At 52.3% G+C, this 17747-nt stretch overlaps 1 protein-coding gene across 1 annotated transcript in view; it reads left to right on the top strand.

Annotated features, from left to right (window-relative positions):
• The window catches only part of DIP2C (disco interacting protein 2 homolog C), a 412351-nt gene extending 395526 nt beyond the window's left edge, over positions 1-16825 (top strand). The window contains 5 exon segments of the mRNA XM_042990907.1: positions 3925-3982; positions 6091-6165; positions 8923-9097; positions 10720-10843; positions 13734-16825. Coding sequence (XP_042846841.1) covers positions 3925-3982; positions 6091-6165; positions 8923-9097; positions 10720-10843; positions 13734-13986 — 685 coding nt within the window. The 3' untranslated portion in view covers positions 13987-16825.
• Positions 16826-17747: the final 922 nt, after the last annotated feature.

The following is a 17747-nucleotide window of genomic DNA, read 5'->3' as shown; positions in this document are numbered from 1 at the left end:
CGGAACATGCATGACATCCCGTGTTTTGGAACTTCCCCTCCCTCTCCTGGGATTCTGAAAAATTTGTGCCAGCGGCCTTATAGTCCGTCTTTCAGATGCTTCAGGCTGTTTTGGAAGACGCTGCCGTGTAGACGTGGGCCTGGAAGGCCGCCAGTTTGCAGCTGTGCATCTGTGGCATGCTAGGTGTGGGGGCAGACCTGGGGTCCCGTTTCCTCCTCTGGCTGGTGTGGCAGAGCGGGTCGTGGTGTTGGGAGGTGTGGATGCTGCACACCCTCCAGGTCACGGAGACCTCCCTGGGTGGCCGGGGCCGGGCAGCGGCACAGCTGGCAGGGACGGGTACCCACCCTCGGCCTCTGTCTGTCCCCCCTCAGGACACATCTGCACTGGTCTCGTCCGTGTTCCTGAAGTGACATTTCTGGCAGCAGCGGTGGCAGCTGCCATCATTCTTACAGGGACAGATAGTGTGATTTCTCGATTGTTTCCCGTCTCCTGAGCCGGTGGTGTGATGGGCACCCTGCCAGCGGGTGACGGTAGCTGTGCAGGTGGAGGTGCTCACCTCCCCTGGGTGACAGTCGTGGTTTGTCACCCTGTGTCAGGGAGAGGAGGGGGCAGCGTGCTGGGGGGTGGTGAGGTTGCAGCAGCCCCTCCCCCCAGCCTTTTCCACAAGGCCAGAGGAAGGAGCCCTTTGCAGACGGACCTCCTGCTTCAGCACCCTGTGTCTGTAGCTCCTTGACGTCACTCTGGTGGTTGCAGCTGTGCAGGGTGAGGTTCAGATGGGAGTAAGGACAGCGCACAAGGGAGGGATTGTGTAGGGAGTGACCGGTCTCCCCACGTGAACTTTCTACCTTGCTGTTTCTTCTTTTCTAGCGAAAGCCTAAACTTCAAGTCCGTATTAACAGCCTCGGGGGAAAAACATGTTTTCGGAAGTCCAGGGTTGGTGCTTGAGTTTGGAAGCGTCGGAGGCAGGCCCTTCCTGACGCCGCACAGCGGGCTGGAGGGGGGTGGGGAAGCAGGTGCGCTGACGGCCAGCAGCAGTGGACAGGGGGCAGCAAGGGAAGGGGCGGAAAATCCTGGTCCCAGGGCTGACAGGTTTAATCAGGTCCTGAATTGTGTCAGACAGATTCTGCCACGTCCACACGAGTCCGCCGGAGAATGATCTGATCATAGGCTCGGTCTCTTTGTAACCTCCCGGGAGACAGGGTTCCGTTTACCATCTCACTTCACTGTGGGACGGAGCCAAGCCCACTCTCGGGCAGGGCGCCCACCTTTGCAGCCTCCCACGTGAGCTGCAGTCTGGCTGTGACCATCCAGGCTGCTTCCAGAGAGCGGTGCTGATGGCGGCACAGCACCCAGGGCATCTCACGGACCCTGCCTGGCAGGTGCACAGGATGTACGGAGTTCACCCGACCCGTGAGCAGCACCCTCCCACCCTGGGAAGGTCAGGCCAAGCAGGGCTTCGCCCGGGTGCCCGCTGTCGCCCTGCAGCCCGTCCAGCGCTCGGTATCAGCATCTCTCTTACAAGCGGGGAAGATTCCTCCTTCCATGGGCTGCAGATGTGCATCCCGGCTCTTTGAGGACACAGCTTGCCTTTTTCCGTAAGGCTGTTTTATTTTTCATTTTACTCTCTGGATATTTTTCATGTGGATGTAGGACCATCCTCTGTGGCATTTGCCAGTAGGATCTGTAACTTTTTCACAGCAGAGCAACCCTGAGTGATTCCAGCACCCCATTCCTGCGTTCCTGGGAAGCTCTAACAAAGGCCAGAGAAGAAATTCCTCGTGGTAGATCCTCCTCTCTGCCACATTTGAGAAGAAATGCCTGCTTTCTCAGAGGCTGAGGGCCGTACAGGGAAGGACAGGACACGTGTAAACTCTTCAAGCAGGAAGAGGGCCAAGGAGGCCACCGTCTGGCAAAGCAGATGCCAGCCAGCATGCACGTGGCCAGGAGCCCCACTGGCTAGAGGAGACCCACGCCCGTGTCATCTCGCCCTAGATTGTCCAGGCACAGGCCGAGGTAGAAGCCTGCATGGAGGGAGAGAAGGAAAAGCCATGGACATCCTGGGCACCAAATTGCACAGTCCGGGGACATTGCTCTTGTTTCCTTGTTTCAAGCGTCTGGCTCAATTTGTGACTCTAGGTGCCCTGTCCAGGGTCCTCACCCTCCTAATGCAGCAGTCACAGCTGCTGGATACATCCAAAATGCCTGACAGGGGTTTCCCACATCCTAAGGTTGTGCTGGCTTTGCGTGGACAGCTGGCAGAGTGGGAGTGTGTCCAAAACAGCCCTAACTTTTGGCTAGGAGTTTTGCTGCCCAGCCTGACCCGCTGGGCTGTGGGGAAGCCCGGCCGCATCTCGGGCCCGCCGCCCACCCCCAGCCAGACGGCAGCAGCCCTGCTTGCGCGGAGACCGGGCTGTGTGGTGGTGGGACCTCATGCCAAGCCCACCCCCTCTGGGCCCCTGCTCCTTCATTCTGTCTTTCCCCAGCCACACGACTCGCAATTTCCCACCCAGGTCAGCCTCCTGTCCCTGCAGCTTTCTCCGTCTGTAGCTCGTTGCTGACATCCAGAAGCCACAGTTGTGCGGCCAGCCACTGGACACAGGCGTGTTCACGTCACCTGACCATTCAGACGAGCTTGGCTTTAGTTGAGGGTAGCGGTCCCAGCCTCCTGACCCGGCCTCTGTGAGCACAATGCCGCCTGGGTCCTGAGAGCATTTGTCGCTTACAGTTCTGTCGATGCATCGGGTAATTTATCTTGGATGCTTCATGTCATTAAGCCTGTTGGCATGTTCTAGAACCGTTGCAGCGGTGTGTAAGATCTGGGCTGCTTTCCTTGGATAGCCCTCATTTGCTGTCGTCAGCATCAAAGCCTTTCCCAAGACCAGCACCAGAGATCTTAGTGGCTGTCGTCCAGCCCGAACTGGGGATGGTGAGCTCTTGCGCATCATCGCGTTGCTGCCGCCACCGGTCAGGTGCTCTCCCTCCCGGCCCCGCCCCTGACCACCCTCCCGCCCCCGTGGCATCCCACTTGCACGTGCCGCAAAGGCCGGCTGTGAGGGGGCCTCATGCGCCCCCACACTGTGACCAGGGGTCCCCTCTGAGGCCTCCTGCCCCTCTCCCCTGTCCCCTCCCGTCTCCAGAGCACGTGCCACTCAGCAGGAGGATGGCTGTGACCACGCAGAGGGTGGCTCAGGGGTGGTGAGCATCCCTCCTCCATGGACACAGAGACACAGCCTCCAGCACCCCTCACTGCTGTGCCCCGAATATCCCTAGTATCAAGCATGGCACCCTGTAAACAAAAAGTGCCCCCTAGGCGAAGGAACAGCATCCCAGTCTTGTACCATGGCAGAAAGAACACCGCGGGGGTTTAGCCAGCTGTGGTTGTGACCAGCACCAGTGTCATCCACGGTTCTTAAGATTAAACCACCATGAAGTATTTTTTAGTGGAAAAGAGTTTCTTTTCTAAAAGGTTTTGCCGTCTAAATTGGCCAGTCCTTGTGGGGGTCAGATGCACCTGGTTCAGAAGGTAGATTCTGTGCTCTGCGGACCTGGGCCACCATCCCCGTGGCCGGCAGCTCATTCGCGCTCCAGTCTAACCCGTACGCCTTTCCTTTTCTGCAAGTGCTGAGTTGAGTCCTGGTTCCTGTCAAGGCAGAATCCTTTTCCCGGTGGTCATGCATGATTGGCGAACGGGACTTTGCCTCTGTTCTCTGTGGCCCCTCCTGTGTCTCTCTCCGTGTTCCTGCTGGAGCACAGCTACTGTCCGCTGTGGGATCACTTTTTCCTTGGACATCTAAACAGTGCATTGCATTGGACAGTGCTCCCCAGCAGCCTGACCAGCACTGACCAGGCAGGTGCTAAGTATGGAGGAAGGGAACCACAGGCTCAAGAACACGGCCAAGTCATACCTTCTCTTTCTCTTTGTAGAGTGCGTTTAGTGGAAAGAGGCTCTCCTCACAGCTTGCCCCTGATGGAATCAGGAAAAGTAAGTATTGAAGGAAGAGAGATGTTATTTCTCCATAAACCTGAGTCTTAGCGTATGAGCTTTGACATTTTAAGAAATGTATTTTGTAGAATATTTTTAACAATAGGTTTGGCCGTGAGTACAGAAACTCAAAACAACAGTATTTTTAACAAGTTAGGTTTTTCTTCTCTTTCACAAAAAAGAAATGAAACCTCCAGGGGCCCCAGCACTTTCTGTCTTGTTCTACTTTGCATGGATTCTGTTCCTAAGGGTACCTCAGGGTCAAAAGTGGCTGCTCTAGCTCCAGCCATCGTTTTCACATTCTGGCCAGCCGGAGAAGAAACAGAAAAAGGAGGAAAGGAAAGATGCAGATGAAGTTTTCTGAGTTGCCTTGTGCACACTTAAGTACCGCCACCCGAAGTCCGGTCACACGGTCACACTGGCTGAAAGAAAAGTTAGAAACCTTATATTGGTTCTGAGTGTGTATGGGCCTCGCTATAAACCCAGGTATCGGTTGCTGTGAAAGCAGGCAAGGAAGGGTTATGGTGGGGTGGGGGGAGGAGTAGTTCCTGCCACAGTGGTTATGTTTTGTTTGTTTGTTTGTCTTTTTTTTTTTTTTTTTTTTTTACAAGTTGAGGGTGAGAAGTATATTTACACCAAAGCGAAGATTTCTTTTTTCATTTTTGGCCCCAGTTGTCCTATCTCTTCTCCACTTGACATAATTCCAGAAGCATCTTATGTCAGTTCTGGATCCTTTATCATCTGTGTCAGTGTGAGCGCCAGTGAGAATTCTTGCTGCTAAGTTGGTTCTCATGGCAGGACCCTGTGCTTACCTGCCCTAACTCAGCCTTGAGCGAGACAGAGACCAGAGCCACCGTGTCACGCTTCAGACTAGGGGACAGGACACCCCTTCCAAGAGCTCTTACTGAAGCTCAACCCTGCAAGGTCCGATCAACTGAACCCACACAGGCTGCATTCCAAATTTGCAGAATCAGCTTTTGCTTCCAGATGCATGTGGTTTCAGTGAAATTCAAAACGCTTCTAAGCCAAACTTCCATTATGAAGGAGATGGTCAGGGCTCCCGGGTGGCTCAGTTGCTTGAGCGTCCGGCTTCGGCTCAGGTCACGATCTCGCGGTCCGTGAGTTCGAGCCCCGCGTGGGGCTCTGTGCCGACAGCTCGGAGCCTGGAGCCTGTTTCGGATTCTGTGTCTCCCTGTCTCTCTGCTCCTCACCCCCTCATGCTCTGTCTCCCCTCTCTCTCTCTCTCAAAAATAAACAAACATGGAAAAACATGGAAAAAAAGGAGATGGTTGCTACGAATATTACGATAAAAGACAGTGACAGGCAGGAGAACGTTGGAAGCATGATTGAGGAGAGAGAGGGCTGTCCAGGCTCTCTAGTCAGAACACGCCTGACAGCACGGCAGGGGCCACCACCCTGCTCCCTTCCACCACACCTGCCTCACTTTTCGGTCCACACTCATCTCCGAAACCTTGATCCACGAGTGACTTCCTTATTTCAGCACCGACTGCAAACCTCCCCCTTCATCCACATTCACGCGCCATGATGTCAGGCACGATACTAAACACAACTGAAAAGTTAATTGAAATGTCTGAAAATTCCTATTTTTCACGCATCATGCTGAGTTAAGTTGTATCAGTCATCATGTTTCTATTCACATTCTTAATGTTTTTAAGTGTTTACACTTATTATTAAGAGAGAGCAAGTGGGAGAGGGTCAGAGAGAGACAGAGACAGAGAGAGAATCCCAAGCAGGCTTCTCGCTGTCTGCGCAGAGCCTGATGCAGGGCTCAATCCCAGGAACCATGGGATGAACTGAGCCAAAACCAAGAGTGGATGCTTAACCAACTGAGCCACCCAGGTGTCCCCAGATTCTTAATGTGAAGATCACTTTAATACAGGCACTATCATTGTAGTAATAATTACAGTAAGATGCGGTTGTCATGCAGTAATTATGTTATGGTATGTAATTTTGATTTAAGGCCATACCACTTTCTAGACAGTTTTAGAAAGGAAAACGGGCATGTGGCATAAAGGCCACAGCAAGGTTGATTAGTGTGGCATCTGCCTGTCTGTCCACTGACCAGAACGTTCTCCTCTGCCACATAGATCCTCCCGGGGGTTCGGATCATAATTGCCAATCCAGAAACAAAAGGACCGTTGGGCGACTCCCACCTGGGTGAGGTGAGTTCCGGGGTGTCCGCCCGGGGGAGGCGAGCCGCGGGGCGTGCTCAGAGATGGAGCCTGTGAGACCAAATGACTGCCCTGCTGGACGCGCCGGGTCGTCCTCAACACCTGGAAGCACCGCTAAGCCTCAAGTCACCACTCACTGGCTGGGAAGGAACCTGAAATAAGCTTTACTGCTAGAACGAGTCACTGAAGTTCAGGGTTGCAAAGCAGATTTCCGTGAGCAAGTGTGAATGGCCCTCTCCAAAGAATTTAGGGCAGAGGATAGTGAACATATGTGGACTGAGTTTCCTTACGTCCTAGCTCTTGCCTTTCCCGCATGCTTGCCGACTTAGTGCTGAGAAGCGCATCTGGACAGCCATGGAGAACATGCCCAGGGCACAAGGCCACAGCCTAGAACCATGGAGTGTCAGTAAATGGTCGCAGTTTAGGGAATGACAGGCATTTCCTCTGTCAGAAAGTCAGCAGTGGCCTTGACCCATTCGCTCGTATTTAGGAGGAAACCCACGCTGGTTGACCCCCCTTCCTGCTGCCCTAGATCACCCCCTCCCCCACTCAGCCAGTGGGAGGGACATCAGAAAGGGGCACGGTGCACTTACCTTCCCTCCTGTTCTCGGCAAGGCCGAGCCCCTCACGGGCACTGGGTCTAATGCCCACGTCCTTGCTGCCGTGTCACCTGCCCCACATGGTCAGCTTCCCTCCTCACAGAGGTTCCCCAGCTGCCCACAGACCTGCTGCCGTCGCTAACAGCTTATTGAAAACACCACTGCTCAACAAACAGACTCTTTTGTTTTAAGTTTATTTATTTGAGAGTGTGAGTGTGAGTGAGGGGAGGGGCAGAGAGAGAGGGAGAGAGGATCTCAGTCAGGCTTCATGCTGACAGCACAGAGCCTGACGCGGGTCTCGACCCCACGAAACCGCAAGATCACGACCTGAGCTGAAACCAAGCGGCGGATGCTTAGGCAACTGCGGGTGTTAAGCCTGGTGAGCCACACGGGCTCCCGTCTAGGAACATATTTAAAGGAGGTTCCTACGTAAGACCTGTACAGTATTTTATCCCCTCAGTTCTGATCTTCACACGTGATTGAGAGATTCCCACGAAGGGCTAAGCAGCAGCCCAACCAGAAAAGGCATTTGGGATGCGAGCAGTGGTCAGCACTCACCACTGTCGTTTCTTCAGCCACCCGTGATGTGTGCTTGCGCCGCTGCGCTGGGGCACCAGGAAGAGGGGTGCAGCGGCTTTGTTTACTTGAAGGACCGTTGATACACACAGTGTCGTGTCAGCGTCAGGTGCACAGCACAGTGATGTGACTCTTGACCAGGACAAGTGTGGTCACCACACAACATGATGACGATTCCATTGCCTGCATTCCCTGTGCTGCGTTTTTGATCCCCGAGATTTGTTGACTTTACACCTGGAGGTTTTTACCTCTCAATCCCCTCCCCCCACTTAGCCCCTGCCCACCGCCTCCCCTCTGGCACCACAGTCTATACTCTGTACTTACGAGTCTGTTTCGGGGCCCCTGGGGGCTCAGCCAGTCAAGCGTCCGACTCTTGGTTTCGACTCAGGTCATGATCTCACGGTTGGTGGGTTCGAGCCCCACATCAGCAAGGAGCCTGCTTAGGATTCTCCCTCTTCCTCTCTCTCTGCCCCTCCACCACTCTCTCTGCCCCTCCACCACTCTCTCTGTCTCTCTCAAAATAAATAAACTTCAATCAGTCAGTCAATTCCTAGGAATGAAACTGGGAAGGACAGTGTGCTGTCCTGGGTGCCTGGAGAGGGTGCCAGCCTGTGCTGCTGTCTAGCCAGTGGCCTCGGCTCCAGCCAGGCATCAGAGCCCCCTTCACTCTGGTTTTCTGAACAGGAGCGTGTCTTCACAAGGAAATTTTGTGTCTGAGAAGAAGGAACAAGTTTCATTGCCCTTATACGATGGTGTCGCTTTTTTCTTTACTCTGGGGTTGGGTTTGTTCAGCAGGTACTGACTGGGTGGCTGTGGATGTGCCCACAGTGTCTGAGAGCCACGGGACAGTGCAGACAAGGTGGACTGTCGCTCACTCGTCCATTTTTCAGTGTAATAAAATAATGAAAACAACCCAGCTCAGAACGTCTTTACTGTAAACACTGTGTAGTCCAGAAGACCCTGACTTCTGGTTCTTTTCTCTGCAGAGACAGAATTGCGGCAGTTTTATGCATGTTTCAGGGACTTAATTGGCTTAACCTCGAGTCTTTTCCATGGCTCTGCATGACTCACATGGTCACCACTTTGAGTCAAAATGTTGTTCTTTCTCATTTGCCCAAGTGTCACACACACAGGCTGTTTTGTTTCTTGATATTACACACCTTTCCTTCTTTGAGTCGGTTTTGGTTTCTGCTGTTGTGTTGGAATAGGTTCCCAAAAGTGTGCAAACCACGTGAAAGGGAAAAATAAATCATAAAAGTTTTCGACATTTTTCCAAATTGCTTTTTAGAAACAATCATTATATTTGAATAAGTGCAAGGAAACTGGTTAGTACAACATCGTTCACTTGATGTGCCTCCTTTCAAACCCTTCCTGTTCTGATGAGCTTCTCCATAGGTGGACAGCTTGGTGGTTTGCTTCGCACCTCTGCGTTCCCCCCAGAAGCCTGGGTGAGACTCACGTGGCCTTGTTCGTGCCTTGAGGGCACCTTGATCAGCTGCTGCCTTGCGCACGTACTTTCTTCCCCAGGGATGTTCCCAGGTGAACTCACCCAATTCTGTTGCTTCCTGAACAGATCTGGGTTCACAGTGCCCACAACGCCAGTGGCTACTTCACCATTTATGGAGACGAGTCCCTCCAGTCAGACCACTTCAACTCAAGGTTAAGTTTCGGAGACACGCAGACGGTCTGGGCGCGGACGGGCTATTTGGGGTTCCTGCGGAGGACGGAGCTCACAGACGCAAACGGAGGTAAGAGCCCAGGCAGGTGGGTCGAGAAGCCAGGTCCCCAGGCCCTGAGAACTTGTGTGGGTTTGGGACCCCACCCCCAGGAGCTCCTCGCACATGCTGGCTACAAATCAGCCAAGAAGCAGCTGAGTATGGAAGAAAGGATGGCAGGTGTTGAGAGTGTCCACGCTGAAGCCGCGCGTCGTGTCCTGTGTGCTCTCACAGGAGCCAGAGTGTGCCCTGCCCGTGACACCGCGCCCCTAAGTGCAGTGGACAGACCCCCCGCCCCTCCTGCAGCCGCCCAGTCCCAACGAGGCCCGCCCGCAACCACAGCTGGGCGGTGGCGGCAGGACTTGACGCAGTGTGGCCTGTCAGGAAGGAGAGGTAGCCAGGCGCTCAGGCCGTGGTCGCATGGAGGCTGCTGCTCCCGCCTCTGAGGGCGGCTGGTGCCAGGCAGGGAAGTTACGAAAGATGAAAATGTGAAGTCCTACTTGCTATTAAGGTCTCAGCTACCAGTCCTACTCAAAACAGAGGCAGGACTCCGTTATTTCAAAAGATGGGAGCAGAGATTTCTTGGTGAGATCCTGTCAGACCCCAGCCCCAGGAGGTGACTTATAAGAAGGCTTCCAGACACAGCTGCATGGTGGGAGCTCTATGAGCCTGGCTGAACTGGCATGAATTTAGGGGGAAAGCAAAGCACAAAAATATTTTGGCATCGTGTTTGTATCATGTTTGCAATTTGGGAAAACCATAGGCTATTTTATTGGAGGGTGTTATCTGGGATTCCCAGGACCTCCTCAGGAGGTGGGATAGGTCCCACCCTGTGGCATTTGGGTCGGGGGTGCTGGGACAGTGCTGTTGTCCTCAGCTCTGTGACCCCCCCCCCAAAAGACTGGAGTCCCTGCTGTATTAATAGTTAGAGGCCAGCAAATAAATGTCCTCATCTCATCTGACTTAAAACTGGAAAAGACTTCTCTTCTGGTATTCTGTATGTCGATCGCTTCTTTTAAATACTCTCAGATATACTTACCACCCTAAAGATTGAGGGTGTCTCCTTGCTTTTAAGGAAAGACGGACTGACCTCATGTTGCCACTGTCCGAGGTTTGCATGAGTGAGAAGACGTTTCACGGTTACATGAGCTAAGGAAATCTTTGTTTATGAGCATTATCAGAAACTCTGCTTTTTTTCCTACTGAGAGGTAGAATGAGTTTAGACCTCATGTGATGACATCAGAGGGAACCAGGTTTAATTTTGGCTCTGCTGCTGCACCCTGACCCTAGGGCTTTGGGAGAGCACTCTGAGGGTTGGGGCGTGTCTGCCGGCCCCACTGGGGCTGAGGGCTGCAAGGAACGTGGGCTGGCCTACTGCAGATGCACAGAAGCTGGTCCGAGAACGCACTCTACTCCGTGGTGTTGAGGTGCGGAGCGATGTTACAGGTGTGAGAGCAGCCCTCCCAGGAGACTGCATGCTGGCCCGGCCATTTCCTTGGGAGCACAGCGACTCTGGTAGAAAGGAGCTTGCTACCCTCGCTCAGTGGCCCCACTCCTTTGCATCTCGCAGTCAGGAGTAGTTTTAGACTTTTGTTTTTAAGCAGCTCGAGCACCCTTGTGGCGAAGTTCACACACGTTTTCCGTTCCCTACACAGAGCGCCACGATGCCCTGTATGTGGTGGGGGCTCTGGATGAGGCAATGGAGCTGCGGGGGATGAGGTATCACCCGATAGACATCGAGACCTCAGTCATCAGAGCCCATAAAAGCGTCACAGAATGGTGAGTAGTGGGCGGGTGTGTGCACAGTGGCACGGGACAGAGACTGTGTGGCATTGGGAATGGACGGGGGGCCTGTGCAGGAGAGCCTCGGCTTTGGATTGTAGACCTTTACCTTCGGGGCTGATAACTCAGCCGCAAAAGGGCTTGGCGTAGAGTCCACAGATTGCGTGTTTTCCTGAGAATGATGCGCCTGGAGAGCGAGTCCCGGAAATTGTCACTTACTTGCGTTGAGTCTGCGCGAGGGTCACATGGGGAAAACGGACTGCACACAGGCGCACGAGCAGGCACTTCAGAGTGACGGTCCTTCACAGGCCGTAAGGCTCAGACGGGAGGCAGTTACACCAGATGCCCTCCGGCAGGCCGGGGGCCCCGGGGCCTGTCCTCCTGGAGCTGGGCTCCCTCCCTCCCTCCCTGGTCCATTTGGTTGGCGGTGTTGACGGTGGCCCACGGTGCCTGGGGCTGGCCTGGAGGCCGCAGCGTGGAGCCCTTCCTCAAGCTCACAGAGCGCCTTCACGTGGTGTTTAAGAGTGAAAAGTGGCTCAGCACCCGTAGCTGTAGGTTTGTGCGCTTGGTGGGTCCCGGAGCCAGCAGAGGCCTGACGAAGCTGCTCTCGAACCCAAAGGGAGGCACGTTCCGAACTGTCTTGTGAGCAGTTTTTCCTCGTGGGTAGATTGGCCTGAGATCGTTCATTGCGTCATGTGAGCGGATTGCAGGCTGGTTATCTGTTGCCGTTTACTGAACGGGAACACGGAAAGCTTGGCAGGATGGAAGAGATGGGAGGGCCATCACTCCCCGCACGGTCCTGTGCTTCAGACTTGGACGCGTGCCTGCTCTCCCTGAATCTGCGGAAGCTGCCTGTCCGCTTGCGTGTAGACAGGAGACGGAAGCCCTAGAAAGACCCCGGCCCAGAAATGGCACCGGGCCGCACCCCGGTTACAGCCTTCCAGCTCTGTGTCTGTGAGAAAATACTTCAGACTGGTTTGCACCGCCTCCCTCTAGCGTTTTCTGTGTAGTTGCAAAGGGCTGTCTGCCCCTCACAGGTCTGTGGCAGGTGCTCCTTGCTGCCCCTTGTGGGTTTCTGTTCCAGGGTTCAGGGTTTTGTTCTAAGCACTGCTGTTGCCACCTGCCGTGTGGCCTCACCCGAGGTGTGTCAGGCCTCGTGCTCTGCTCTATTCACGTGTGCACCAGAAAGGACAGCGGCTTGATTGTGCCGGGCTTTGTCCGCCGGCAACTGCCCAGTGCAGCCTACTATGTCGTTCTTGCTCCTTCTTCCTTCCCTCACCGGGCCTGTGCTGCTCCGCCAGCGGGCCCTGTCAGGTATCTCGGACCAAGGCCGACATGTGTGTCACTCGATGTGACTGTGCACAGCGGCACCGTCCCGCTAGCCACGTCTTTCGCTTCTCATCCGTCGTCTCCAGAGGTTGACATCTCTGGGCCTAGGAAAGCTCTGATGGAAGGAGAGAGATGTTGGCCCGCCCACAGCTTCCTGGCAAAGCCCTCCCCCATCCAATACAGAAATCCAGCCTGGTTCCTAATACTGTGTCCTCAGTGTCAAACGCTATAATTAAATTATGCCCAAAGTGGCTACTATGTGTATCTGACCTGTGATATCACAAACTCAGGATGGGCTCACTCGGGCCATGCAGAGCAATATTTTAGAATCACAAAGACTCCCAGCAACATCTTGGGAACAGACCTCGGCAGGACTGTTTCCTTGGGTACACGCGCTTATCACCAGGCCAAACCCAGAAGCAGTAATCTGTCGAACACATTCTCTGCTCTTTCCTTCCACATTAATATATTTACTGGTCATTCTGAACAAGATGTGTCGAGTTTTTTTTTCTGAATAAATGTGTTCTGAAGCTATTAGAAAACATAGTGAGTTTCGCAAACACTTGCTGCCCCATAGAACCTCTATGCATCTGGCTGGAGAAGCAGATACCAGCAGCCCCCTGCAGGCGCCTGGAGCCTGGCCTCCTCCTGCACACAGCCCCTTCGCCCTGGGAGCCTTCTGACCTCCGCGGCCAGTGGAGCGTGTGCACCAGGAGCAGTGGCCACTAACGCCCTCTTACTACCACTTTCTAACGACCAACCGTAAAAGTTCAGGTGGCTGGCATTGTAAAGCAGCACCAAGCTTCGGCTTCCACAGACTGGCCGGACCAAATGCTCTGGGTGACCTTCCATTGAAAGATCCCAACTAGAATACTTCTGGGTCCATCTCTGATGTTCTTAAGGAATTGTTCCCCATGCAGGTCACTCTTGCTGCGTTAGACTCATCCCAGACTCAGTACTAGAAACAGTTACTGTGCCCCCGTGTGTGCAGTTGCCCACTGGGTTAGCCGGCCCCAGTGTGACGGGACCCGTGGTCAGCTGCACACAAAGCTGGCGGTTCTTCTCCATGCTGCTCGTGCTCCCTCAGTGCCCCCTCCCTCTGTGGCACAGGCAGGGCAGGACCAGCCCCAAAGCCCCAGCTGTTCTCCAGCCTCTGCTGACTTACCCCTGGCCTCATCGCATACCAGCCCCAGGCCCGGGGGCGGGGGGGACAAAGGCTTCACCTTAGGGGCACAGCGCACAGGTGGTGGGGCTCCTGTGCTACCCGACCGCAGCGTGTCCCTCGGCAGCGGCTGAGGGCAGAGGGCAGGGCCGCTGTCAGGGTGATGCCGAGCACAGAGATCACGTGCACGCGCAGCAGCCACCATGAGTGCCGCCGTTAGAAAACGCCAGCGACAGTCTTGTGTGCGGCACTTAATGAGCTGGCGGCCGTGGGCTCAGAGATGGTCAGCGCACAGGCACATCCAAAAAGAGCCAGATGGATGGGACTTGTTGACAAGAAAGCGTAGTTGTTCAATAAAAACCTCGCTGTATAGTGATGATTTTCTCTCTCTTCCAGCGCTGTGTTCACCTGGACAAATTTGCTGGTGGTGGTGGTTGAGCTTGATGGGTCAGAGCAAGAAGCCTTGGACCTGGTCCCCTTGGTGACCAATGTGGTCCTGGAGGAGCACTACCTGGTGGTGGGGGTGGTGGTTGTGGTGGACATCGGTGTGATCCCCATCAACTCCCGGGGAGAGAAGCAGCGCATGCACCTGCGTGATGGGTTTTTGGCTGACCAGCTGGACCCCATCTATGTGGCCTACAACATGTAGTGTCGTCTCTGGCTCCCATGGACCTTTCCAGGGAAGGAAACGTTTTTCTCAGTGTCACTGAAGTTTGCAGACACGAGGGCAACATTCACTGGGATGGAGCCTTTGGTCACGCCTCAGCGAGACTCCACAGCAGTCCTGGTTGGCATGGGGGTGAAATGTGAAATGTGAATTTACCACTGCAGTTTGCTCAGAAGGACTTTGGATTACTGCCTTCAGTTTGTTGGAAAACCCATTTCAAAAACTTTCTTTTCTTTTTTTTTTTTTTTTAATTATTGGATAAGTGCTTTCTTCGTAAATGTGGTATTTTGTTAAGCCAAAATAGCAATTAAAAAATATTCTGCCCTCAAGATGGGTTCTTTTAAACAATTTATGTAGTGTGACAAAGAATTGTTTTCTCTGTTTCATGTGTCATGAAATCTTAATGACATGGACCTTGTTACTGATTTAAGCCATTGCTAGATCTTATCCTTTTAGGAAAGTTTGTTGAGGTACGAGGAAACCTTCCAAATAGCACCTTCCAATTAGATTTTAGCAGCTTTCTTTGTCAGAAATGTACTGAAGAAACAAAGGCTAGCATACGGCCTTGGAAGTTAGCATAGAGTGAGAAGGAATTATACATAAGGTGTATTTCGGCAACTATCTTGCAGATAACTTTGTACTAAACTAAAAAGATAAAATAAGTTAACTTCTTCATATGTAATTATGTACAAAACGTTTAATTTATTTTGATCTCTTTAGAAGTATAAAAGAGAAAAAACATTCAAGAACATTAAAGTCTTGTAATGTTTGCTAATATAAAAAAGTGTTGTATTATCTTGCGTGGATAGTATCACAACAAATATATATATATGAAATATAAATTCACTAATGAACAAAGGAGATTTTAAAGTTTAAAATGCAGAACCTGTCACTTGCATGGTGTCCCCTCCACTGTACTGTAGATAAAGAGAGATTCTCTCACACCCACTTTGCTGACGTGAGCAATCACAGATTGCCGGTAGCCCGGTCTAAATGTTTCTTCTAGAACCAGAGACCAGCAAGTGAAATTATTGCCATCTCAGAAATGGGGAAGGAATTTGAGGCTAAATGTGCACTATCTTTCCTTTGCTGTGGGGGCAACAGCGAACGGTGTGCCAGCATGTGCTTAGTACGCGGAGCGGGCATTAGGGAAGGCAGGTGTGTGTGGCACTGTTCTGTTAGCTGCAAGAATTCGCTGCACAATGTTCTTCATCATTTTTGTTAGTGTCACCCCTTTTGGTCCTTGGTATGAAAAGGAATGATATTCTGTGGTCATTTGCACTGGGTTGTGTCGATTCCCCTCAGATGGCCACTGTATGGAGTGGACAGAGTGTCCAGAACAGCTTTAAGGGAAAAGACTCACCTAGGAGATCGTCTCCTCGGCCAGCTCTCTGGGGTTCCCTGCCCCGGCGTGAGCAAAACCCACAGGGAACTCGCATGAGCTGCCCCCGGACTCCTAACAGAGCCACTGGCTGGAGCAAGAAAGCCTCACAGCTGCCTTCATCTCGCCACCTGTGGATAACACGTTTCTGATTTCCGTCTCTTGCTGCTGCCGCCGCCGCCGCCGCTGCCTCACACGCCTTCCAATTTTCATGTCTCACCTGTACACTCCTTGATTGAATTGGCCCATCTGTGTCCAGCCAAGAAGAGGTATCAGCTGTCCAAGCGTGATCTTTCTCGTAACTGCCCCAATATGACCCCGCAGTGGCTCTCGTTGCTAGAAATGCATGACCAAGATTGTTGCTGGGCAAACTTTAGATTCTCTTTTCGTTATATTGTAGGCAATGTCTTCATCTGCCTTTGCTATATGCGCCAGCAGTAAGCCCTTTGCTAAAAGAGAGTTTTGTTTGACTTCCGAGATCCAAGGCTACTTGTTTTCTTAAAATTTTCAGTGGCATTTTTAAAACTTTGTCTGCATGTGGGGTGCATCCTTCCATCTCCACAAATTAGTTGATTTTTAAAATATTATTTGACTTCATTGCTGTGTGAATATTTCTACACGCTTCAGATACACATTCCTACAGTCTTCTGCTTCCTACGAGGGGCGGGGGGAATCCCCACCACACACGGAAAAAAGACATTTTCTTACACATACCAACCTTGTTTAAGGGGAAGGATGGTTTAAGGCTTCAGATCATGTACTGATTAGGAAACACAGTTGCAGGATAACTTGTGAGGTCTAGCTGATGTCGGAAGCAAACAAATCAGGTGTCACTTCCAGTAGGACCCTCACATGCAAGGCGGTGCGGTTGTGAACATGGTTAGTGACGTCCTATCATCTCTCATGTTAGAGTTGAGGTCAAAGGGTTGGGGGCTGGGATCAAAGGTCATTTGTGCAAGAAAAAGGAAAGGAAACCCGTTTCAGCAATAAAGAAGGATCGTTCTGTATTAGAAATTGTGCTGTAGATAAATCATTCATGAGAATGTAACAATGTTTGTCTTGTGACCTTGTGCTTTTGAAGTCAGACAAAACCGTGTAATCAACTTGCACAAAGAAGGGTACACAATGAACATTGAAACACAGACCTAACCCAACAGGGCGGCTTCCTCATGGTGCTTGTTTATTATATATATTTAATCCTGCTTGACACTTTACCCAAGGGAAACTGTCCCTTTTATCAGTTGAATGTTAGCAGCGTTATTTCATAGAGTGTGGTGACTGGTTAGAGAAATTCATGTACTCAACCAATCACGGTTTCAAACAAAATTTTTATGTGCAAAGGACGGCAACCTTCTCGTATGTTAAACCACCAGTAAGCTTTGTACATCTGTGATAACGCCTGTTTTATATTCAAATGAACAAATAAAAGCTTTTATTTTTGTTGCTCTGAAAATAGCAGTTTCTTAATTGGTCCCCTGGAAAACTGTCTGGGACAGGTTCAATCCCAGGAAGGAAGTGACTCCTGCAGGGAAATGGGAAATGTATCTGACTCTGTTTACATAATTTGTTGCATTACTTATTAGTACAGATAATCATACTTTGAACAATGTTTAAATTTTGATGTGGGCATTTATTGCTTAAAAAATTCCTATGGCAACATGTTTTGTGAAATGTTTTTTTTTAATTCTTTTAAATATATCTAAATATATTTGTTCACATTTGCTGGAAGTGTACAGATTCTTGCTAGATTTGGGGGACAAAGAGTAAGCATGAGTCCTGTGTGCAAATACCTTCTGTCAGCTGTATGACAGGGGACCTCTGCATGTCAGGAAGTAGGACCGGCTGACTCTTCCAACCCAAGTTATCTTTGTTCATCTGACGACCAGAAGCTCTTGTCTTTTGCCCAAGATCTGAGAATTCTTTCAGGTTTGTGTCGCAAGGGCAGGGGCAGGCGCACGGACCTTCAGCCTGATGGTTCTCGAGAACTCAGCTGTATACACACCAAAACCAGTAGACCTCAAACGTGCGCCGCGAAGCGCCCGCGGGGCAGCGGCCCCCGTGCCCCGCCGTTCGCCCCTGAGCACCCCTGCCTGTGGCGGTGGAGACGCCCCACGCAGGCGCCTCGGACCTCGCGAGCTGGGCGCCCGAGACCCGCTGACAGACACGTGGTCCTGGGGGGCCATGCTTCGGACGGCGCGTGCGCGAGTGTGCGTGCGTGCGTGCGTGCGTGTGTGCGTCGTGCTTTCGGCTGTGGCGGCCTGCTCCGCGCGCTGCAGCTCCACGGCGGTGGGTTCCTGGACCCGGCCGGCGACAGCCTGGGGCAGCTGGGTCTCGTCCCCGTGCGGTCGTCTGCCCTGCGGCC

This window comes from Panthera tigris, chromosome B4, assembly GCF_018350195.1.
Source record: "Panthera tigris isolate Pti1 chromosome B4, P.tigris_Pti1_mat1.1, whole genome shotgun sequence".
Classification (NCBI taxonomy): domain Eukaryota; kingdom Metazoa; phylum Chordata; class Mammalia; order Carnivora; family Felidae; genus Panthera; species Panthera tigris.
This window is presented reverse-complemented; position numbering and strand designations above follow the sequence as displayed.